Genomic DNA, 27,519 nt, shown 5'->3' on the forward strand with positions numbered 1-27,519 from the left:
AAAATAGGCATTTGATATAAATAAACAAGTCATTTACACTATCGATGCGGGCTGCTACGGCTATAGCATATTGTGCCAATTTTTCAAGATTAGCAAGATCTGTAGATTCAGTGGCAGGGACATCTTTTACATTCCATTGGTTGAGATCTTCTACTGCTGTCATTGTATAGTAAATACGATAACCATTGATTTTTACTCGCACTGGAACAGCTTCCCACCACACTTGTATACTTTGATCGGATGTTGCTACGGCTTTAACACCCATAGGAGCACGAACCATTTCTCTGGTAGTGTTTATGGTCATACGTGGACTCCATGGCCCTTCACCTTCAGCAGTCACCGCTCTAACGGTGACAACATATTCAGTAGCTTCTTCTAATCCAGAAAATACAGCCTAAGACAAAAAAAAAAAAAATTACAGTTAAATCTGTTGTTAACATCATAACAAATATGTAAGACACACATAGTAAGCAACGCTTGGCTAATATAACTTTATATAATATGCATGTAATTTATCATAGTTGCAAGCACACAATCAATTTACATTACTGAATACTAATTAATATTTATATATTTTTAAATGCTCATTTAATATGATTATTTTTGTAATTTGATATTTAAAAATTGTATTACGAAAATAAAAAAATGATAAATTTGACTTTTTAAGAGCTAAAAAAAAATCTAGTTAGATTGTTAATTTATAATAATCACAATGACATTATATTAGGTATATATTATAAAATTAAAATATAGTTGTAGGTTATAGGTCATACATTACTTATGCTAATTATAATAAAAAATAAAATATCTAATTTCTCAAGTAAATATAAATTTCAAAGTAAGCTATGTTTTTATTTAATGTAGACGACATAATATGTACCAATGTAAAATTGTATTAGATAATTTTGATATCATCAATTAATATTTAATGTATTAAATAAAAATCATTTAGGGATAATTAGGTTAAAATAATAATTAGCTCTTAAAATAAACTTAAGGAAAAAGATTATAGTTTTTCAGGTGCTGCCCACGAATATATGCTAATAGCTATATTCATATGTAAACTATTAAATATGTTTATATATGTTATTTATACTCCTCATACCTTTTTCAATGTGGTATTTCTATGTGTGATGGTAGACTGATCGATCTTTTTGTGAAATTGTACGTCGTAACGGATAATCTGTCCGTTACGGTGTTCGCGAGACGGTTCATCCCACACGACACAAACAACGTCAGGTGTTTGAAATTCGTACGAAACGTTTATCGGCGGACCAGTAGGAGGGCCTTCGGGAGTGTTGAAGTACTCAGTAGCTTCTTGGCCAAAGCCCACTTGGTTTTGTCCGGATATGTGAAATTCGTACTCAACGCCGCGTTCTAAAATACAAGAGTAGGTATACATAAACAAAGTATTGTAAACTATACGGGTCAATTGTACAAAAGGCCACGGTGGGATTTATACCTAAATCGGTGATGCGCCTCTTGTTTTCGGTCATCATGATCTCAAACATTTCTTGTCCCCTGATCCCGTAACGCAATTTGTATCCTAATAGTTCGCCGTATGTGTTCGTCGGTCTGGTCCACTCTAATTCGATGTTGACTTTTGGTTCTCGTTCCAGAACCCTGTACAAAACAACGTGGTTACTTTTTTAGAGTAAATTTTTGTTTCCTCACACATTTAAACATAACATTATTAATTATTGTGAAAGATCGTAAATTATAATAGTAATTACGTACTTGAGGTTTACGACGGGTCGGACGGGTACACCACCCGGCGTTTTGATTTTTGCCGGAAAACTGCGATCGCCGTCGCCTTTGCGAGTTATAGCCGCCACTTGGATCGCGTACAGGGTATCTGGTTGTAGGCCGGTGACGTTGCTCTCCAGTGCATCCGTAACGTCAAATCTTAAAGGTTCGTTAAGCAACGCGTTGCCCTATAGTCAAAGAAAAACGAAACGGAATAGAAAAACAATTGCGCAATTATCGATAGGTTACTTGTATACCTCGGGCTTGGCTTCTTGGACGTGTATGTGATAGCCTCTGATGATGCCGTGACGGTCCTCTTCGGTGGGCGGTCGCCACTGCACGTGTATTGTCGTCGAGTTGACGGGCAGCACTTTGACGTCGGTAGGAGGTCCTGGCACTGTTATTTACCGATACACATATATGTCGAGTTAGATATATTTAATATTTAAGAATGTTTTACGGGATATTGTGCAAACAAGCGAAACGGTAAAAAGGATTAGTATGTTTAATTCCTTTTTTTTTATATCCATTTAGCTTTACTTGCATCACTTTGATAACGTTCATCGCGTTAGTTGCGAGAAAAATAACGTTTTCAAAGTGAAAATGTCATATTAGAATAAAGTATACAAATGTAAAAAAAATTATATCATTTCAAACAAAAATCAAAATTTGGAAGGTGAATAAAAGATAAATAAATCAGGGTTACACTATTTAAAAAAAAACCAATAAAATTAATTGTTTAGGATAACACAAAAATAAAACAAAACATTTAAGGATTGTTATATTGATCAAAAATCAAAATCTACCAAAAAAATATCAAGGATTACTTTGGTTAAGTACTGTCAAAAAAGATAAGTAAAACGAAAAAAAATTCAAAAATATAAATGTATCGCCGAGCTAGCCAACGGACGATCACTGCTACAGGGTGAGAAAAAAAAAATTAAAAACCTTATTTTCGTCCACTACTACATTTTGGTTGCGTTGATATTTATGTACTCACTATTCAATTCTGGACGACCAGATCACCACGGGGAGACAGACACGACGGTTTCGCATAAAAAATAGTGCGAAATCGTACCAAAAAGATACAATAAAAATACTTTTAGTGTCAAAAATACAAAAAACAAAATATATATATACGCAGTCGTATTATATATATAAATACGTGTGTGTAAAAATGATGTGCGTAAAAAAATTGTCGAGCTGCCAAAATACAAAATGTGTGCAGCGTTACCAAAAATAAAATAAAAATAATAATAATATATATATAAATATATATTATTCGGGAAAAGACTTCTGTCTGGGAGACTGGATAGAACTAGGGTTATGTATATAAATATAATATACAAAAGAGAGACGAGAGAAAAAAAATTTGAAAAAGAAACACAGCAGATATATTTATTACGTACCTACGGATAGTATGTTTGGATCGTGTGCGATAAACAATTGCACGCACGCACGTTATCGAATGATTCTTGTATATAGGTATATTTTACAACAATATATAAATATATATATACATATACATACAGTGCAGTAAAAGAGGGGCATTATATCCACTAGTCATTCACCCCAAATGCCTTTAAAAAAATCTTTAAAACTAAGTTATTAGAGTATTTATATACATCTACATTTTTTTATAACTAAATCGGCGATTGATTGAAAAATGCCTGCCCAATTAATTGTATACGTTTTACTCGTAATTAAATGTATAAAAAATTATGTATAATACAGAATATATAACGATAAAGATCTTAATATAAATAATTTAGTATTGGTATAGTATAAAAGGGCGATAGTTTCTCGGGAACTTGTACCAAATGATAAATGCTAATCGGCATTGTCAAGGTTTTTTCCCATCATAATTTATTGATCATCGCACCCGAATAAAAACTAAAATCTCGTTTACGTCACTGTATGTATATATATACATTATACGGATATATTGGTTTACATTACAATAATATATATTATGTACATATTATTTGTGATTATCCAAGCGATGTGCATTATATTAACTTAAAGCCGTGAACGTATTCTAGGTGCAACTTAACATTAAATAATATATATATAGTAGTGCTCGAAATTGAAGTTCTGACCCATAACCATACATCGACGCATATTGTTGTTGTTGAATATATAGATGCACAGTATTATAGAGGTATCATATATATCAGTTATATAATAACAATTAATTTGTTCAAATTCGCATTCCACGAATATAATATATATATATATACATCTATATGATATTCAATACTATATTATCATATCATTATATAATATATATACCGTAGTATATGTATTATGTCGTATGTTATGCGACTAATTAATTATTCTGTCCGAGTTTGTAGATTGATTGACCAAACACGATAGTGTATAATGATAATATAGTACTTCGTGAAGACAACCACGACAAATTTAATTCATAAACGCTGTCACACTACCTATTAGGGCACGATTAAAGCTAATACCTGCTGAGGACGACCGTCGTGGCCATATTTTGAAAGGCGTGAGCAAATCACCCGATATGAATTACTGTCATACTATACTTGACGAAAAAAAAACTCAATTGACATTTTACAAGACATTCCTCGCAGACAACTTCCACTAAGACGGTTACGTCTATACAGGCGGACCATAAGCTGCGAGGACTATATAACATTATTTCGGTCATTCGAGAGTGGAGCGAGGTATTTTATTATCCGTGGTTAGTGGGTGTATAGCTTTTATTTATACATAGATATATGTATATCATAGCAGTAGGTCTCAAACACCGTAAGCCGAGTCGTCTTCGTAAATAGCACACGTATTAGTATGACAACTGTCGCATCGTTCTCCGATTTTCGCTATAGATGATTATAGCGCGTATGCTACATTCATAACAACACATTAATCAAAAAATTCGATCAATATGAGTGGTTATAGTGCAGGGTAATCGTGAGACGATAATATGATCGTTATGGGTCAGAACAATATTGTGGTGTAAGTGGTGCATTGTTTTAAAAACAAAAAATCATTTTGTTTATAATAATCTACTGTGCGTCTGTGCTTGTATATAAATTACATACACTCATTGTGTTGTATCGCTGCGTGCTCAAAAAATTATAAAAATAACACACAGCGATTACGCGAATTCTGAAGAGATTTATCTTAGTAATAATACTTATATTGTACGGTGCGGAAGAAAGTGTGAAAAGAGAAAAAAAATACAGCGCGTAAAACGAAGAAGATAATAACAACCACCCGTAGTATAAATCCGTATCCATATCCGCGGCCGTCATCACTATGATTGTCTTATAGTAATATAATAGTTTATCAGCAGATACACATTAGATATAATGCAAAATTAATAGTAATCGCTATAGGGTATGGGTATTATAGCAGTGCCATGTTAAATTAAGTGGTAGGACGGAAAGATAGAAGTTACCTTGGGCGGTAACATTAAATTATTTTTGTACTATTAAAAAAAAAATCTAATTCTATTTATTTTATTTAAAAAATCGTTGGTAATATAAAAATAATAATTCTTTTGCAAATTAAATCTTTTCATTTGTACTTTTTTAAATTATTTTTTATCTTTGATTGCTTATGTATAGAAAATAAATATTATATTTTATTTGAATGCAATTTATTTTTAAGAACTTGAGTCTTCTCCGAGAGACTCCTAAAGGTTTATTTTTCGGAGGACATTTTTCTTTTCATCTGTATAGAATTCTATGAAAAAAAAATAATTATCATTAAATTTGTCATATAAAACAAAGCGAATATAATTTTTACAAATTTTTTTCATTCTTTAACACAAACTATTGTGGGTACATAAATTAGAAACAGTATGTGATTGTTATTTCTCATTTTTTAATTTTTTTTCTGTTGGTAAGCAAAACACACGGCACTGCGGGCTAATATAGCGATAGAATAATATAGCGGTGGTGAAGAAGTAGCACGACCTTCCTACACCTAACGCACAGCGAAGGCGAATCAAAATACGTATCATAAAATAATATTTTATTAGGTAATATTATTGCAGAGGGAATAATAATATATGTGATATATTGGTACCCCCCCCCCCCCCGAGCAGAAATAATATCCTTAATACTATTTTATTAAGTCATAAATTTATAATTTGGCCTCGTTAACTTGTATTTGTGTGTGTCACGATTATTATGGTATTATTTGTGTGTGTCTGTGTGTGTGTGTGTGTATGAAAATGGAGGTTATAATATAGCGACTGTTGCGTGTTTGGTGAGAATATGCTTACCGTCTTCGCGGGTGCGAACCGTTATCGGGAAAGAGGACGGGCCGTCGCCGACGGACGTGCCCGCCAGCACCCAAATCTTGTACTCGGTCCACCGTTTCAGGCCTTCCAGCGTGTATGCAGTAACGTTTTCCACCCGGTATGGTGCGGCATCCGAGTCGGACATTCCGCTTTCTGCAGCCATCACCTTGTAGTAGATTATCTGGCCGTTGCTCCGATCGGACATAGGAGGCTGCCACTGGACCAAGATCGACGTGGGGCTGACGGCCTCAGCGGTTACATTCTGCGGCGGCGCTTCGGGCACTGTGACGGTGTGTAGCAGAAGCAGTACACCGCGGGTTCGGGGGAAAAACACACAAAAAGTCGTGGTGAAGAAATAAAAAAAAAACAAAAATCAAAAGAAAAAAAAATACAAATAATAATAATAATAACGACGAAAACGAAAAATAATATTACCACCACGAGACCGTATTATATTCGTAGGTAGGGTAGAAACAAAACAAAATAATAATAAAAGACGACAAACATCATCGATGTAAATCCCCTCGTCTTCGTTGAGTACACGATTGGTTGTATTTTTATTTTATTTTTTTGTGTTGGGTGGCGCGCGCGGATAAAACCCGTACGGGATGGTAGGTAGGTACTATGCTCCGATTCAAACAAAAGTAATATTACGATTTATATATATATATATATATATATATATATAAAAAACAAACGTGTATAACAAATCTATAATATATATATATATATATCGAAGTATGTGTGCTAGTGCATAATCTAACGTCATTAAAACACCGAGCTGCGTCCGATTCTTGTGTACACACGAGCAGCAGATATTATATTATATTATTATAATATACAAACACGCTTTATCTAATATAATATATATATACGTATATATATGTTGATATAAGAGATATAAAATGTATTATTATATATTATATTATATTATACGAAGTATTTTTTTTTTTTTTTTAAGACACATTATTATTGTATACCTAGTATAACATTTATTTATTTTGTACATAGGGTGGATATGACAACATTTCACTGAAATAACATTTAAATACGTTCGCCTTAAAAATAGGCTTCAGATAGGCCACCCTGTCAAACACTTAAGATTTAGGTACGTCCTACATTACTATATTGTGTGATACCGATTATTTTAAAATTTCAGTTATGAACTATACAATAGAATGTTTTTTTGACAGAAGATATCGATACGTATTTAAATATAAAACGTATATAGTAGCTCACCCCAATATAATTTGTTATTTAAATTAATTTATATAGAGTTTTAATTTGTCTCATCATAGTTTTATAAAAGCCCTCAAGTATTTATTATCCAACACAAATCAAATTAAATTAATCAATTCACTTTTCCCTGGTAAGTTATAAATTCACAAAAATAAAACCAAGGCTCCCATCACCTGTCGATCATTAAACGAGTAAATAATACGTCACAGCTGTTTCTAGTATCACGGTTTGATCAAGAAGTCGCGTGTGTCCTGTCAAAAAAAAAAAAAAAATACCTTCTGCATATTTTATTTATACTATTCGTAGTTTCATATCATTCCCATAATTCATATACGCCCACTCTGTGTATAGCCGGGGAGCAGCTCGGTGCGATCGGTAAACAACACCCGTGCATGTGTCGCTTTCTTTCGGTGCGTCGTGGTGTGCACTCTATATTATATTATTATTATTATTATTATTATGATGCCGGTCGCGTCTCCTCCTACCTGGAATGCTTTCCGCACGATATACGCGTATAATAGCCGACTGAGTAGAAATCTCTGACGCATGTTTGCGTCGGCGACACGCCACTCACTTACCGTATTGTTTAGTCCGGACCTGGATCGGCGGCGTTGGTGCTCCTTCACCACGTTGTGATTTTGCCGCCAGCCACACGTAGTATAGCGTGTTTGGATAAAGTCCGGTCAACGAATAATTCTCCGACACCGGTATGCGGCGATGATGTTTTTCCTGCAGCAAGTATAAGGCGTTATAATATTTATTTTTTCCCGCTCCAAAACTGTTTTGTATGTATTTACATTATATGTTTACGTTGTGAATATCATTCATCATAAACGATTACCGTATTTTTGTTAATAATTGACTATCGATAGTTCGTTGCATAATAAAAATTACAAAATTAAACGAATGAATACCACGTTTATATATTATACGAGTACATATAGGGAATTATGTGATTATAATTATGTTCTATGTTGATAAAATTAGCGTTTGCGTTTTAGACACAATGATCTGGTTGTGGAAACTATACACAATTGTTATGTTATATATTTATTAGATGATTAAATTTAAAATCGTTAACAGTACTTGTATATCGTGTGGTTTGTAGTTAAAATACGCTTAAAAGTTATTACTCATAAGATATCGAAAACAAAAAAAGCTTAAAATCATGAAATGAATTGTAATAAGAAAGTTCATTAAAATGTCGTGACTAGAGTAAGTATATATGTAATTTGTTATATTAACCTTGGCATATGTATCGTTCCAGTAGAGTTCATAGCTGAGAATTTGTTCGCCAACTTGATTGGGTTTAGCCCATTGGAGTCCAATAGACGTTTCGCCAATTTCATTCACTCGTAAGTCTCTTGGTTGACTGGGCACTAAAACCGTATTTTTATATTAATGACCACAAACAAAAATACAAACAGAAGTGGCGAGAATTTGGCATTACGAGATTTCGAGAAATACGATGACAATTAAAAACAAAACTAAAAAATATGCAGTACGCGTGAAGAAGTGGTACTACAACAACGATTGAATTCATAATGATAAAAAAAATTATCAAAGGCACAAATATATCTAAAACGTTAGACGTGCTAACACTGGGATCACTCACCAATTTATAGTTATATAAAGTTGTATCTATGTTTGTAAATAAACAATAAGTATATTTATTTATTTATTAATAGGCTTGGAGTCCAATAGAACAATATAGTTTATAGTTATAAATAAATTTGAACAATACAACATAATCATTAAAGTATGCAAACAATAAAATGCCTAAAATTAATATATAGAAAAAATGAAATAAAAAATGGTAATAAATATTGTACAGTCCACATAGATGTATGATTTTTTTTCAAGGGATCTATACAAAAATGTTAGTTATCCTATAAAAACCAATTTATGTATATATATATATATATATATTTATGTACGATTTTGATAATCTTTTTTTTTTTTGACGTCCAGCGTCGACATTATGTCAGCAGATTTTTTTTATACTGAATTCCAAAATAAAAAAAATTATAATCACACAGCGCCTTAAATAGGCAATTTAGCTTCAGTGCTGTAGCGTATGAGATAATTTTATAATTATGAAAAACATTCTACAATAAATTGATTGAATAATTGTGACATCGATCTTCATGATATCAAATAATATTTATAAAAATTTATATTTGCTTTTTTAAATAAAAGAAACTTATTATTAAAATAATATATCAAAAATACTATAATTAATTGACTTATAAAATATTGTCCAATTTTATTTTCATAGAATATTATTTTATCTTTAGGCTTAATAGCCAATCTACGTCAACATAATTACTGTAACAAAAATAGTTGGAAGATGTAAGACTTAATTTAAAAATTTGAAAATATTATTGAGTATCGAATTTTTTAGGTCATATAAAATCCTTCTAGGGACCGCTTTCTATAATTGCACCAAATATTCTACGGTTAGACGAAGACGCCTCGATGTGTTATTCGTAGACCTAGATCAAGCAAAACCTACAATAACGCGTAACACTTTAATATGGCAGCGGTTATATTTACCTCCTTGTTGCATTTTAACCTGAACTGGCGAAGAAAGAGGGCCAGGTCCCACGCTTGTGAATGCTTGCACTCGAATGGTGTAAACGGATAAAGGTGTCAGTTCGTTGATGGTGGTCAGCTGATTGTTGTCAACTACCATAGTATTCCACGATGATAACTGTTGGTCCGGATTCACAGTGTAGTACACCTTATACCGCTAAGGAAAAATCGAAGATTATATTATAAAATATACAACAATATATATACAATATTTAAGTATCGAATATATTTGAAACCCGGTGTAAAAATTTATGTTTAGGTTTAATACATTAAAAATTGTATAAACTTTGAATATGTGTTAGCCCGATGATGCCTAGTATAAGTTAAAATAAAAAACATAGATAGGTACTTAATATTTTTCACTTCTCATTTATTTTGACTAAAACTATGTTTATTTTGTATTAAATATTAAAATAATATATGTCTATAATATAATAATAACTGATATTTTGTATATATTTTAACCAGCACTGAAAGCTTTAACTATTATGTAGTGTATTGAGTGTGACACGAACAGACGATAATCGCGTAACTTTGATCAAGTTTAATTAAGACATAAGCACATAGAGATATGTTTATAATAAATATACTTATTGGCTTATTTGCATAAAAAGTTTTAACCACCAACATCTTTCCAAATGGCTATTGAAGTTATATAAAACAAAAAAAATATGAATATATTAAATACAATAAAATGTGTTTTATTGGCATGTCAGATCTTTGTAACTTGTAGGTTAAAAGATGATATTTTCTTGCTTGATTTGTATAATTAATACATTCTTTATTTGATGTGTATATACTTATGAGTGTGTTATAAAATTCTTTACTAAATTACTAAATATTTAATAATTACAATTACTAACATTTTAGTATATTATTTTTATCAAAATACGATTTTTAATTTATTTCATAATTGATATTTTGTTTATATAAATTAATTAAACGGCAAAATATTATTGGCCAGAATTTATATGGAAATATAAATTTTTAAGAGAATGATAATATCTCATTTCGATAATAGAGAGAAATGGCTACGGTCGTGCAAATAGGTATTCTATTAAGCGTAATAAATTATTAGTTGGTACTCGAATTCTGTGCGTGAAAACGAGTAATACGTATTTGCATAAACGAGTTGTATAGTCTTACTGTCCATCCTTGCAACATATTATATATATATTAAGCTGAACATTAATAGTTAAAATACTGTAATTATTATACTCACAATCACTTGACCGTTCGGCGTCTCGGGTTCTTCCCATTGTATGACCATCGTACTCGAGCTGAGCAAACGCACTTGAATATTCCGTGGTGCGGATCCAGGCTCTAAAATTAAACAAAATGTCCGTAATGTCTAAAACGTAATATTATATGATACTATGGTGTACCACATAGGTGTTTGAACTTTTTTTTAGGATTTCCTACTAAATTATAATCAATATATTAAGTAATAATTTTTCAAATCAAAACTTTAAAAAAAAAGTATTTTAGGATAATAATATATTAATATTGATAATCACAATAGTTACTTATATACAATATACATAATAAAAAAAAAAAAAAATCATAAAATATTGATCTGAATAAAAGCTATTACATAGTTATAGTTAATAACATTTGTCAGTTCTTTTGTTACACGCTATATAAAATTTTAGTCGAAGTTCCGTACCTCTTGCGGAGTAGTGCGATAAAAGGCTTTGGTTTATTGTGAAAACATTATAAAGCTCGCATAAGAAAACGATTTTTCCATTAATGTCCGTTTGCTTTCAATTGAGTCATGGTGAAAATTCTAATATTTTATAAATTATATAATTCTTTAGAGATGCGTGGGATTGAGTAAATTTAATAATCTTATCTAATGTAAATTACAATGATCTGCAATAAAAAAGTTCCAACTGTGACACACCATGTATATTTTGTGCAATTAAGTCATATGTAGTAAATTATGGAATATAATAAACATAATGTAATAAGTAATAATGCGAGTTAAAATAAATTAATATTGTAATTATTATGAGTACATTGTTTATTATTCAATACTATATTGTCAGAATAGTAATGAAACATATTCATACAAAAAGTAACTTAATATAAATTATTTACATCTATACATAACGTATGATATCGAAATATAAAAACTAAAACCATTAAATCATTCGTACAAATATCGTCTCTTTCAAATAAATATATTTAATTCTTACAATTAATTCTCTCGATGAATCAAATAGTGAGCTGTAAGTATTTGAGGTATATAATGACCAAACTAAATTAAATTGCTTTTTCCACTACAAAGAAAAAGTTTAGATTAAAACGATTTCAAAGTGTGATAGTTACCGTTTAAACGAAAAATTAGTAAAAACGTTTATTTCAATTTAGATAAACATTGGAAATATAAAGTTTTTAAAGTTTTAATTACCAAGCAGTTTTTTTTGAATTTGTATTGCTAATTAGTAATAATTAGTAATAAATTAATAAAATTAAAAGAAATTGTGCTCCAGTTATAATAAAAATTACAAATAGATTGAATCTGAAAACAGTGTTATTTTTTAGTAAAATATCAATAATAATAAAATTTTATAAAAAAATTCTGTCTCATATATTTATTACAAAAAAATATTATGTTAAGATATCCTAAGTAAAGATATTCATATAGTTTAATAATACGTGCAAAAAAGGCATTTGATGTATAATATGTTCATTTTTTTAATTATAAAATATTATGTTGGGATTATATTTAAAAACTATATGCAATTATGCGATGTAAAATAATAGTTTTAATTTTATTATTATATACAGAGAACGGAAAAATACCTAAATTAATAATGTTAATAATAAATTGATCATTTATAGTAAAAGATTAAACTTTTAAACAAATTTGATAGTATTTTATTAAAAATGCTTTGTAATGTTTTCACCACATCATAGGTATAACAATTATACGTTTTTAATCAAAACTATTTTAATTAATAATTTATTATTTTTATATTAAATTTAATTTTAGATTCTGGACGAATTATAATGGTGTATATTTTAGGCATTGAAATACAGCACAAATTAAAATATATTTTATTTATTCACGCAACGAATTTTGTATAAAATAAATAATAGAAGGTTCAGCCAGTGAAAAAAAAATAACTTTAAATATGTGACCAATTGAATGTTTATTATTTTATACAGGCACCTATTATAGGTTTAATTTAAGTTTTAATTCGAAAAATGATATTCATATATATGCACATAATCAGAATAAATTATGGTTACGCATATCATTTTTGGAAATGAGAACAAAACTTTTATCCACTCACGAATTGTGTATTCGTAAAAGGAAATTAATCAATTCTAGAAATTTCAAAGGAAATTGAATTATTATTTAAGCATTGTTAAACCAAGTTTGATGTCATTCGAAAAAAGGGAATATATTTTTTATTAATTTTAATTTGTTTTGTATATACCTAATTATAAATATTCGCAGCTAATTTTTATAAATCGATTAATGTTAGTACAAAAGTGTTATGTGTTAAATATATATATTTATGTAGCACAGCAAAGATGAGCAAATTAATTTTGCTGTTAAAAAGATGTAGATTTAATTATACAAGTGTATGTAATATTATATTGAATAATAAACGACTAAGTTGGTTAAGAATCAAATCTAACTTACTTGCACCTTCACCAAAAGCAGATAGGCCCGCTAGAAGAAAAAAAAACAGAAATATAAGAGTGAGCGAGTTAAAATAGTATATGTATATAGTATACACTGACACACACATACGCATATATAAATAATATACTCAGGCATCGTGTGTGTAAGAGCTGAAATACGGGCGCTATCCCATACAACACTCTGCAGTGTATACACATATCATAGAAAAGCGTTATCAAAATATAAGTGTATTCAATAGCCCGATAAAAACCGGACGTCTACGATGATGATATATCTATATAACTATGTATACGTACGTATATATATATGTATATATACGATGCAGTGCTGTTCTTCGAAAGCTTTTAAACTAATGAAACAGAAGTTTTTCATTTTTGTAGGTACCTAGTTGATATAATTTGACGCCTGTGTTATTATTATTATCTTTTTTTTTCTGTCGCCAGTGTCGGTGTAGACTATGCGCGACCACCGTTTTGTCGTCTACACAAACTAATACTATATAATATAATACATAACATCTATACATACACACCCACGCACACGCACACACATACATACGCGCGCGCGCACACACAAAAATACATATATACACTATATATGCACGTTGCGTTTAATTAATATACAGTTTTAATTTTATACCGTGTTTACAGCGTTCACATAATGGTGTAATTACAACAACAGCGATTTTGTAAACAATGAGTTAAAAAAAAAATTCATTACGTAATCGCGGGTGTGGTGGGTAAGTGTCTAGGAATATAATAACAATAATAATAAAACAATGTATAACCACACTACCCCTTGCATCAGTCAGACGCACCACCGCCATGGCGCAGCAACAACAGCTACTGCAGCTACTTTTCGGGGCCGAAAGCTGCGACCCGGTGGCGGACTAAACGTTGTTATTACTATTTTAATATACATATAATTTAACTTTTTATTATACGTTTAATAATAATAATAATAATAATAATAAGCCGACTTGTGTGATATTATTTTTTTCTAAAATGGAGGTCACGCAGGGGATAAAAACGTTAGTCGCTATATATAAGCTACCCGCGGCACCGTGTACTGTATAATACGGTAGCCGCAACCATCACCACAGCCACCACCATTTCATCGCTACAACTGTTATTATTATTTTTTTTTTTTGGCGCTGTGAACATATATAATATAGGTGGTACAACAGCGGTATCCTTAGAGGTGATTAAATTGTATACCTCCGTCGAGAAAATGAGTGTAAAATAAGTTATTAAATCGTGTCGATGCGATCGGTTGAAAAACATCAAGTTTAATTCGATATTACAATAAACAGTATTTGCGCATTTTGTTCGTGGGCCTTAGAATATTATATATATATATATTATATTAAGTCGTTACACACGATTGTTGTTCTTTATAAAATTAATGTTCGATATATTATTAGTGATGCATTCGTAGAGCGATTTTTAACCAATAACATATTTATGTAGAATAAAACCATGAAAGAAAGTTAAATAATAACAGTGATAATAATACAATACGATATAACCTAAGTGTATTTAAATATGTATTTCATGGGTCGGAAAATCCCGACCGTATTAAACGAGTAAATTACCGTAGAACTACATTAAATTTACTAAGAGAAAATATGCGCGTTCAGTATAATATACTCGTATAGTCGAGAAGAAAATAAAATACTCCACCAAGATACAGCCAATATTTATATGGTATATGATAGTATGTGCTTTTAAGTTTTGAAATCAGATATGCATAAAGGGGTTGCCATCATTTTACGTCGTGCTTAAACTTTGATAATTATAATATTTGATTATTATAAAATAATATGTATAGTACCAAACTTATTTATTTAAAAATCCGTTTTATTTTATTGACGTGAATTTTTTGGGGACGCGACCGAAGAAAAACACTATCTAAAATAAAATCTATCTAGGAGCGTTTAATACTATATACTATACAGTGTATAGAATGCATATTGTAATGTTTATATATGTTCACGAGAGTCAACACAATTTCGTACCAAATAAAAATTTTATTTTAATACCTTAAAAAAACATCTTGTAGATTTCAGTGATCAAGTTGGAACTAATTTAAAAAAAGTATATTTAATAACATTATTTTTGTAATGCATACTATACATACTATATCGGGGTCAAAAATATGGGTTTCGATGCTTTAAAACCTATATAATACGTATATATAGAAATCCTATTTCGAAGATTATGTAAGTATTATTCAAAACGTCATATATATATAATACCATATTCCAGCTAAAGGTTTTTTTTTTTAATTTTCGATGCAATATTCCGCGTTTCTTATTTTTCACGTCTATAACGCAAGCATTTGCAGGGTAATGGACATTGGGGAAGTGCCGTGCTGCTGCAACAACGCGGTGTAAAAATAATATATATATATTTATTATTTATATACAAACACACAACATACGAATTCGATTTTACGTTATATATTTTTAATGTTAATATTTTTCGAATCGATGAGCACACACGTTCTCCGTGGTACTCGTAATCTAGGGAAAAATGCGAGCACGTACAACGTATGCGTATTATACATATATAGGTATAATATAGTTTTATTGTCTGCGCGTTCCCATTGTATGATAACCACGTACAAGCCAACAACCGCAAGGGGACGAACGGGAGAAAACATCATCGGCATATGCATGTAATTTCGGTTAATTACGGAAAAACGGTTTTTGGAAAAGGGCGGCAACGAGGAGGGATCTAAATATGCCTCAGTGGCGTCATTGTCCGCAGTGTGTGCAACGCACAATACCGAAACTGTATACATATAATACAGTGGCGGGAAAAAAAGAATATATTCCCGCGTTAAAAAAGTGTATTTATTTATAAATGTATACATGTATATTGTAGTCCTGATATGGGAAATGAATAATTGGTTTTTATTTTTAACTTATTTATTTTATAAGCTCAACTCAGATCTGCAGAAAAAAAAGTACATTTTTAATTGGTAAAAAATATTATTAAAAACTGAACTACAACAAGCAGTATTTAAATACATACAGTAATTATATTTTTAACTCAATTATTATATATTAGAATATGGGCGACTTAAAAAAAAATTGTTTTCTTACTATCTATATTTTAAATGTATGTATATACTTAATAAGTTATAAGACTATGTGAATTAAAATTCCTCATAGTTAAAACTAAATTAAAAATATTTCATGACAAATTACGGTGTATGATATGTAGGCACTTATCAATAAATAAGCTTTGAGAAGTGAAACGATGATATTAAATGATTAGACGAAAAATGAAAATATATTTTTCTCGCATAACTATATACTGCTTCGGACAACGATGATGGTAATTGAATTAACTAAATCAATAGGTTCTGGTCCGGGAGTTTCAGTGTAAAGAGGGTTTCGTCGCTGTGACAGGGAGCAACACAGGTATGATTGGGAGGGTGAATGAACGACGGAGGGAGCGTTTGAAATGAAAATGAAAACAGTCAATTTCTGATGGCAATTCTATTATTAGTGTTTTTATTATATATATATTCGATCAGTGACATATTATGTGTAGTTACACACGAATGTGAACGAAATGAAAATAATAATAAAAATCTTGATTTATATTCATTTGATAAACCCTTCCTTTATGTTAATACATTATTTTTTTCCCGGTATACATTATATTATTATGAAGTATTCGTCGAGACACGTCAGAATGTAATTAGCTAATGGGTTGTCATCTGTACAACGAATATTATGGGGCACGGCAGAGATAATGATAATAATAATAATATTATGTACAACGTTATATTTACTGTACTGTTTGCGGGGACATTTTCATCGTAAAAGCTAAATGTTTCATAAAGATATTATTATACACGGTGGTGTTAATTATTTGCCCGATTGAACATTGTATAATATTATACACGCAAAACCTAAACCGTACTAGGTTGTAGACGTATATATTATAATTTTGTGTATGTTTAATTTATAATCATTGCACCGCCCCCAAAAAGCAATATCAGCGCAGTGAGAAGTGTAGAATATAATAAGAATCGATAATATTGAGTTTAAAACGACAACGATAAAACGTAAATATTTTTTTTTCATCAGAATATTATAATTATTTGAGATTGTTTGGATTAAAAAGTTTAATTAAAATTTAAATACGATCTCGAGTGTTTGGTTAAAAGTTTTTATTTTTCAAAAATATATATACCTAACAAATTATTTTACTTAGTTTTTATGATACTCGGATAGCATGTAAATTATTTGTTATATTTTGGTATGATTCTTTTTGGTAACTATTTTAATTATTATCTCATTGTAACGATTATTAAAAACAGTTATCAATTAAAAAAAATTATGATCATCTATAATTTATTAAGTTTATGAAAAAAGTAGGTTTTCTGTGAATACTTTTACATTGTATTATTATAAATAATTACAATATGATAAAATAATAAAACTCAAAATATTTAATTCGTCTTAATACTTGCTTTTTTGTAATAACTGATTAAAATATTAGGTCAATTAAAAATGAAACAAAAAACAATAAGAAAAATTTGATTATTATGTAACTACGTATACAGCAGCATTCTGCAACTGTAAGAAAGATTCGATTCACTAATATTGTTCAATCAGCGTGTAAAAATTTTAAAATGTGTAAAATCCGCACTTCAAAAAAATAAAAAAAATATTGTGCAGCATACATACACATCAAAATAAAAACAACTATATATATAATATACTATATAGGTACTAAACGGCAGAAGGAAGAAAAATAATAGGTGTATATTAATATAGTCTTATGCTATGCTTAATTACTACTGTGAGTTTGATTGAGACTAATCATCTCCATGTTAAAGTAGGTAATAGTATTTACTGTGCAAAATCTACGTACGTCAAAAAAGTGCAATCAAAACACAAAAGGTGCAAAACATCAAAAACAAAAAAAAAAAAATAAAAAAAAAAATAGTGTATACATTTAAACATCAAAATATTCGCGCACTTACTTAGATTAATACATTTTTTTTTAACGAAATTTTATCCGTTAAAAACATGTTCAAATGTAGCATGAAATACACATAAAAACAATAATTTTTTTAAGAAGGGAAGTTATTATAAATGGAGATAAGGGGGGAGGGGAGTTGCGTTTATATTCAAGACTATACCATCTTTTATAACACGTTTTGTTGGCTCTCAGTCGTCGGTTAAAAATTAATTAAAAGCTCACAGTGGAAAAAAAGAATAAGAATATATATAGTTTTTTTTTTTTTGGCGGGAAAAGTTTAAGAATAAAGGCATTCGACCTCTGGCACCATTAATTAGTTTTCTAATTAGACCGGGAAATTAACCGTTTTGAAATTTCCACTTTTACTGTATAAGCTAAAATATATACACCACCGCTGTGTGACTGTATATATGTGTTTTTTTCCGTTGTTGTTGTTCTCATTAAAACAACAATAAAAGACGGGTCTCCCGTCCAAAAAAATAATAATGATAATAATAAAAAACGCAAGTTTGTTCAAGCTGTTATTTGACCAAAAAAAAAAAAAAAACAAAACAAAATAAAACAGAAAATAAACAAGTAAATAATGATAACGTCAATAGTTGTAATTGAAAAACCATTATCCTAATGGATTTCCGTCGCACACCTCCGAACGTGACAGTCCATCTAACCACCACCCGTCCCCCACATATTATTTGATATATATAGTGACTTTTTAGCTGAGATATTATTTTATCTTACTATACAGAATTTACACTCTACGGGCACTCATATTATAATGTTATTATAATGACGGTCACCAGCTGCATTGACGTGACTACATATTACGACGATGGCCCGCGGCGAAACTATACATAATAAGTATACAATTTTATACTACTGCCCAGGTTTTTGTACCGGCACGATATAATATTTAACAATAACCCCAAAACGCATAATAAAAATATAATATTATTTATATGATTTGTGTATATTATAATGACAGTATACTTTTAAAAACGATACGTATCTTCACATATTATACATTTCCAATAGCATCCGAACTCGGTCCCCACGACGATCCCTTCCGGAATAAAGAAGTCCCTAAAATTATTATAATTTACCCCTCAGGCCACGAACAACAACAACAACAACAACGGCGGGAAATGGGAATAACACAATAAATAATAATAATAATTATATAAAATTCTGAAAAAAAGACGCGGTTGAGTTTTTTATTTTGGCGGGGATTGGCAGTATAGTTTGTCAAACATTATATTACCTGTCTCTCCGGTGGTGGCCACGATGGGCGGCGACGGAGGCCCGTGACCGAACCCGTTGACGGCCGATATGGTGAACTCGTATTGGGTATAAGGGCTCAGCGGTCGTATCGTGTAGTACATGGTGACCACGCCGCTAATAACGCCCGGCGACTGAGATGCCGATTTGGGTTTGTGTGATATTGTGTAGTACTGAATATCATCTGGGTTGGGGTGCGACCAGCTCAGTTTGACAGATGTGGACGTCACGTCCGACACTTTGACGTCGATTGGCGGACTGGGCAGCGCTGTAAGAAAAAAAAAAAGATCTAGGTTCTATGGCTACTGCTATATATATTTCATATTCCATACGATACTGTGTAGTTAACTGTGGCAGTCATAAATGGTTGATGAAACTTAAATAACCTAAACACCTGACGTTTACAGAAATGTACAAAACTCTTATTTGGACACATCAAAATAAGCGGTGATTGTACATTCTAATGAATTAAGTCAAACAATTATTCCAAGTATTTTATAGTAATATAATTGATAATATCATTAATGCATAAGATAAGACAAATGTTTTTTTTCTAAATTTAAAATTAATTTATATTATTGTATCGGTGCAAAATTATGTATATTTACGAATATTATTTACTGTGGACGTTTTCACTAGATTCCAATCGAATACAGGTATGTATCCTGTGCATACATTAGAAACGGTGGAATAGTGAAATGCATACCATAAGACCCTTTAACATATTTACATATATCACTTGACTTATAAAATCCTCGTGGGATAACCACCTGCAGTAGGAATATAATATATATATATAACACAAATCAAAAAGTCGATTACCTTTAAAATCAGTTTTAAATCGGGACGAATGACAAATAAAGTTCCGATAAAATTAACAGATAAGTAATATATAATGTACATTGTACTCATTGTAAATACCACGTTTTGCTGCAGTTAAATAAAGAAAGCAATGAACGAAAAAGGCAGGCAAGTGAATAAGAACAAAGGGACATTTTTGAAAATAAGTACCGGCAGCGTTAAATATAGATTATAGTCTGGGTATACATAATGTATTATATAATGTATAAAAGCGAATATAGTAGCATTAAAAAATAAAAATACGAACTCCAGAGAAACGTTTAAATAAAATGTGACACGTGGTGCTTTATAAAATAAATAAAAGTTCTTTCAAATAATGAATTAGCTATACAATTTATTGATGTAAAATTGCTTTAGGTAAAAAAAATAAACGTTGAGAAATTGTATTCTTTTAAATGCGCCAAATAAGATTCAGTAGAATTATATTTTCATTTTTGATGTAGAAAAATCGAGTTTCTATGATACACACTTATATTTTTTTCTGATTCAAGGGAACTTGTTTTTTTATTATTTCTGTTCGTATATCATAATAAAAATGTCCATACTAATTTAAGTCCTCGTCGTCAAAGTCATATCATACATTAATAATGTATACCAAGCTGTTTGTATTATTATTCAGTTTCCCAACTTGTAATAATGATTCGATACAATGAATTATATATAATATTCGAAAGCAGAATATCTAATATTACACACACGTCAATGTAATTTAATACAAATCGCAATAGTTCAGTATGAAATGCGTTTGGCGATTGATATCTGAAGAACAAGAAAACGTCTATTCAATATAGGTTGTGAGGCTTACTTCCTTGTATGCGATAGGAATTCGCACTAACTTTAATTACATTTAACCCTTAACGAGTTAAGTTCAACTATCTATCTAATAATCACTGTAGTAGGTAGGTACTTAAGGTAGATTATATTATATAATATAGGCAGGTACATATACATGCATGTATAGTATGGATATTATGGGTTTAATTAGTTTAATAAATCCTTAGCATATAGTTTTATCATTTGGCGATCATTTCACCGATAAAATATGTATAATATCGTAATAATTATATTATAATATATGTTGCGTGGCAGAAGGGGAAGACGGAGGAACGTTTAATTTACGTTAAAAGTTAACTTACTCAAGACTTTAATGAAAGTCGTCGCTTCAATCATGCCTAGAGACGAAGCCGCTATACACGTGTAATTATCTGAAACCTCAACATTGGTCAAGTTCAACACGTTCCGTCCCACAGGCAGTTTGTCTTCGGGCGAGAGTTCGGTTGTCTTTCCTTTGCGCCATTTTACGTACGGCATCGGCGAACCGACAGCTACGCAGGGTATGCTGATGTTTTCACCGACTTTCACCTTCTCCATAGTGGGCGGGGGGATGGAAAACTGTGGCGGCACTCGACGAACTGAAAAATAATAAGACGGTTCACGGTATTATTGAGTCTGGAATTACAAAGTATTTTCGCACGACCGTAATTGATGTCGATCGGGAAACACAATATCTATATAAATAAAAACGTATAGGTGGTTAAGTTGAAAATTTTATTTAAGTATGGTTGTCATTTTGTCAAAAAGAATTAAGCGGCGGGAGAAAAGAATGTGAAATTATAATACACGCAACAGTAACGGATATCCTAATTGTTTAGGGAATTCCGCTGTCAATAAATTATAAAGACGGGACTCTTTTCGATTACGAAAATAGCACTTAAGCGAATTACTAAACACGGGGACAATACGCTGCTGAGGCGGAACGCTGTTGGACGACGCCGATGGCATAAGACGAAGTCGAGTATTCAACTTGAAATAACTCGATTATCGTAATTGTGTGGCATTTTTAATGCACCCGATGTATGAAGCACAGTCAAATTTGCTCTCAGCTAATTTAGCTCGTCTAAAATGTAGGAATTACACTCGGGTTGTTTAAGAAAGTTTTGAGTATTTTGTTGGAATGAAATTAATACAAACGCCCTGTTGAAACAAATGATAACGTGATAATTTGATCAAATAACAAAGAATCATGAATATTCTTCAACGAACGCCCCTTATAACTTATAAAGTAAGTTCAAGTTATATCGTGTTTTTTTTTTAAATTTTTTGTAGTACTGTCATATATAAAAACGTATTTCACGCAATGGTCAGGGGACGACTGATGACGACCTGAGTAGCGTTATTAAAGTTAGTTTTTTTTTTTTGGGGGGGGGAGGGATTTAGGAGACATTACTAGATTTATTTTTTTATATAAACGTTTAAATTACTTATAATAAGTGATCAAGATTTTAAACTATTAATATTAATTTAATTAATTTTTACAAATTTTACATTTATAAATCGTAACAATAGTAATGAAAAAATTATAATTTTAAAATTATAATATATGGTTTTTATGAAAAAAATATTAAATTAAATTATTTATATAATAATAATAAAAACTACTAGAAATTTAGTAGATATAAATTAATAATAAATAAAGAAAACGTTTTAAGCAGGTTAATAAGTGAACAAAAAAAAAATCGTTCAATAAATCATATTATATTATAATATTATTACCTTGTGATTAGTGCATTTTTGTAATACCTTATATATTTTTTTATCTATGTGCGCATGAATCACTTTGGAATAGATATGATGATATATAGTTATTGATCGTTTAATCAAATTGGTTTTAATGTAGTTACATAATTTCTTTACATGATTTAACGACGGTAGAGATAGGATATAGGTAAATATTGTATGTATATACTTTGTACAATCTTTGTATAGAAGCCTCAGAAAACTCGTAACCTCGCAATTAAGACATTTTGGCGCCAAACTCTTTGACTTTCACTTCTCCCAATTTAAGCTTCTTACAATATTAACTAGTTAAAAAATATGTTATTTGTTGAAATCTAGAGAAATTATACAAGTAGAATATTACCCTAATACCTATAATTTTTATTATTATGATAAAAACAATTTTACATTTTTATTTGATACAAAATACTTGATTAAAGTATATACCAACAATTCCCATTGATAACTTGCTATGCGCAATGTGCTACCGTTATTTTTTCTATAATTATTTATATATATTATTTATTCATATACCAAAGAGAAAAAAAATATATTCGAAAACGCTTTTTCAATCATCTTCTTCTGAATACTTTCATAAGTCTCCAAGAGTATCACTGTTCTTTCACCGTTATCAACGAATCACTCCACTTGTCTCGATCCCGAACTTTTTCTTTCCAATTCTGTGCTCCAAGGTCTTCCAAATATTTTCTACAACATTCATCCATCTCTTTCAATAACGATCCCATAGCCTTTTTCTTCCGGTTTCCAATTTAGTACTATCTTTATTACTGCATCTGTATTACATCTCATTAAATTTTCTAACCACTGTATCTTTTAACTCTTTATGAACCAATTAATTGTTACCATTTTCTTCCTTTCATTCTTAGTTAAACATCCTACGCCACTGATCGGTCCTTGTATCCTTGATTGGACACATATATCCTTCTTCAGTTTTTAAATGTATGTAGTCTTCATTGTGTTACAATTGTAGTAGTTCATACTTTGCAGCTATATATTAGTATGTTAAGTCTTTTAAATTGAATTTTTAAATTTTAAATAAAAATTTAGTTGTTATTCTAACACAGCTTACTATAATAAATATATATATAATATTAAATTGTATAGAATTTTAACAATAAACTTTAGATTCTATAGATTTGTCTTCGTGGAAATTATTCAGCTCGGCCTGTACGTTGTATGTCACTAGTGAGTGTCCTTCTAGCTAATGGATTCCAAAACGTGATCCTTAATGATTCAAAAAGGTTAGAAAGTACATATATTGTACCTGCCTCGATGAGTTACTGTGGTGAAATGTTTTATAATTATTAATTTAAATCGACTGTGAGACGAAGTGTCTACCATGAATACAGGTTTGTTTAAAATTATTAATGCAACGCCACTGCTAGTTATAACGGATATTTCTACTACTTTTAGCGGTGGTGTTACTATAACAAAATATAATACGACTGTTGCCAACAACGACACTAAATTGCACGCAATGTTCTGTGAAATTACAAGGTGTTATATGACGGTGCGATCAGAATGAAACGATTTGTTGCTTTAGTAATCGAATTGTTGGCGTTGCACGAAAATACATAATATCATAGGCATGTACATTAGATTATTCGACAAAATGACCTGCGCAATACGGTATTATACATGTGTACAGTAATCAAAAACCCACAAAATTTGGTTCTTAAATTATAGTAAGGCCACAACTCGTATACTAATCCAATTGTGAGCGCAGTGGCTCTTTTCCGGGGTTTTGAAAATAATCCTTCGTCCGACCCAACGATGATGCGCCGTACGCATTTTCCGTTCCAGGTAAGTCGTAGGTAGGTTTTCCTTATCACAGTGAGTATTAAATAATGCATATGGATGATGTGGGGTTAGGAGGGTGGCAGGACTTGGGCAATTTGAAAACCGGAACGCATCCTCGAGCTGGGTTAATCGTTGTCGTAATACCGTCTGGCCGGTCAGCAACGGAAAGTACACGAAGAGACCAATCATAAAAACGTAAAACGCCAGTGAGATTTACTAATGATACCGCTGACTGTACAGGATTAACCAAGTCATTCAGCAAAATTTTTTTTTTTTTATAAGCCCAGTCAAATTTATATACCATTTGAGTGGCAGATGACACACTGACCGCCGACTATAATACCACAAAAATTCAGGTGACGATCAACAGCAATTTTTTCGTTAAGATTTAAAAGTAAATATTTAAGTGTAGAGTTTGAAAAAACTGAATTTCAGAAACCCATGTCTTAGAAAAATTAAGTTATTGATTATTTAGGTTCATATACCAAAACGTAGTATAACGATAAAAAACAATTAATTATGCAACACGTTAATATCGAACAGTGATAAAAAAAAGTTAAATACAAAAATTTAAAAAATAAATATTTGTAAAAATAATTAGGCAATCCTAATTTTAATCAATATTGCTTTAACGTTATCATGAATATTGAAAAAATATTTAAAAAAAAACATTTTTTTTTTTTATTATTTTAAAAATTTAATTTATTTAAAAAATGTTAAATTCTATAGCATATGATTTGCCAAAGCATTATCTTCCATTAAAACATGACGTTTTCTAAAAAGTTCTTAAAAGTTTCTAAAACTATGCATTAGTGAATTTCGTTTAATTGGTATAATTTATTCATACTCGTAGGTGTACTAAATGTAGGTAGAAGTAAATATGGCCTTAAGGTGTCCACACTATAAACAACTATAAATATTAGCGAGTATAGTATATGTACCAGTTAAGCACACACACCACATCGATAACTGTAGGAAAACAATAAGAATTTATTGACTTATTAAAATTATTATTATTAATATTAGCTACATGGGAGAAGTCGAGGTGAAAATGAAACGCTCGAGTAGTATAAAAATGTGTTAACGGTTTTTATTATACGCGTAAAATAATAGATAATTTTCATCATGTTTTAAAAATATATAAAAAGTATAAAACGTTTAACGATAAATTATGTTTTGCATATTAAATTTTTATTACGAAAATGGATGTATAATATTGTATATTATATTTGTAAATTGTATTTTATAAAACATCAAAACTAAATCTTATAAAATAAAATTATAATTTTATTACATTACTTTTTCTTCCCGGAAATATTTCATAAAATAATCGTTTATAATTATATTTTTATTATTTTTGTATATACCAAATGAATTTTTTACTATATTATTATATATTCTACAACATATTTAAAATATTCAATACTTAACTTATGTCAAACGAATTCAAAACACAACATAACTGTTCTTAGTTATAGTATAACAATTTGCTATTAAATGTATAATTACACGAAGTGATCCATTTAACGTAATACATTAATTATTATTTCAAAAAGTTTAGTTTTTGGAAATATTAATATTAATATTTTAAGTTATTCAAAACAATTTTCTTAAGTACATATATTGCATTATGTGTTATTTTTTTAATGACGAATTTAATTTTTAATTCCTTATTCTAAATCAGAGTACTAAAAATCAAATTATGTATGAGTACTTTAGGAGTTATGATTATAAAAAGTTTGGATGATTCAAGTTTGTCATCAAAACATTAAATATAGGTGCTTATAAATTATAACTAGGACTTGTAATAACTAATTATAAGAACTAAAACAATCAAAATATGTATGTGAATATGTGCAAAAATATTGTCAAATGTCAATTGACATAAAAAATGTAGTGGAGAATAAATAGTAAATAGATTTACAATACGATAATATATTTCGGAATATTAGCACCATATAGATTAAATGCACAGCAAACTGTTATAGTTAAATTAATATTCGACTGCGGCGATGACAATAAATAATCATGTAAAATAATATTGAGTTTTATAGTTAATATTATTTTAAATATATAGATAAAGAAAAAAATCATTTTTTTTTTTTAGAAAATATTAAATAGGCTTAATATGCTTATGAAAAGTATGTAATTTTCTTCTAAAATCAACGAAATTCACAAACTATGTATTTTTAATTTTCAATTTGTAAACTCATCATCCTATATGCTCGGTCTGCTATAAATCGAAAGTATTTAGAAAATATTTCAACGCCTACGTTTTTTGAGTCATTGTTATAACTAATAAACCAATGAGTTCAAAACACTCTGAATAATATTTTGCTCCGGAATTTGAAATAAAAAATGAATTATGTCATTAAAAAAAAAAAAAAAAAAAAAAAAAAACAATCGATAATGATAAAAAAAATAGTTAACTCTATTTTTTTTTATAAATTTATGTCAAAGAAATATTTTTAAAAATTGTT

At 29.8% G+C, this 27,519-nt stretch overlaps 1 protein-coding gene across 7 annotated transcripts in view; it reads right to left on the reverse strand.

The window, feature by feature from the left end:
• Window positions 1-27,519, reverse strand: part of LOC113560630 (tyrosine-protein phosphatase Lar) — a 151,901-nt gene that overhangs the window by 11,461 nt on the left and 112,921 nt on the right. For 2 of the 7 annotated variants that reach the window (XM_026966621.1, XM_026966626.1), the window contains 14 exons: window positions 21,799-22,074; window positions 19,785-20,069; window positions 13,518-13,547; window positions 11,082-11,182; window positions 9,821-10,016; window positions 8,510-8,643; window positions 7,843-7,993; window positions 6,008-6,307; window positions 2,747-2,755; window positions 2,004-2,143; window positions 1,738-1,934; window positions 1,463-1,623; window positions 1,106-1,377; window positions 38-394 (listed from right to left, as the gene is read on the reverse strand). In XM_026966621.1, the coding sequence (XP_026822422.1) occupies window positions 38-394; window positions 1,106-1,377; window positions 1,463-1,623; window positions 1,738-1,934; window positions 2,004-2,143; window positions 2,747-2,755; window positions 6,008-6,307; window positions 7,843-7,993; window positions 8,510-8,643; window positions 9,821-10,016; window positions 11,082-11,182; window positions 13,518-13,547; window positions 19,785-20,069; window positions 21,799-22,074 (2,609 nt within the window). The remainder of the gene's footprint in view (window positions 1-37; window positions 395-1,105; window positions 1,378-1,462; window positions 1,624-1,737; window positions 1,935-2,003; window positions 2,144-2,746; window positions 2,756-6,007; window positions 6,308-7,842; window positions 7,994-8,509; window positions 8,644-9,820; window positions 10,017-11,081; window positions 11,183-13,517; window positions 13,548-19,784; window positions 20,070-21,798; window positions 22,075-27,519) is intronic. The other 5 variants (XM_026966623.1, XM_026966624.1, XM_026966622.1 and 2 more) reach the window with 5 other exon arrangements.

Source organism: Rhopalosiphum maidis, chromosome 4 (assembly GCF_003676215.2).
Source record: "Rhopalosiphum maidis isolate BTI-1 chromosome 4, ASM367621v3, whole genome shotgun sequence".
Classification (NCBI taxonomy): Eukaryota; Metazoa; Arthropoda; class Insecta; order Hemiptera; family Aphididae; genus Rhopalosiphum; species Rhopalosiphum maidis.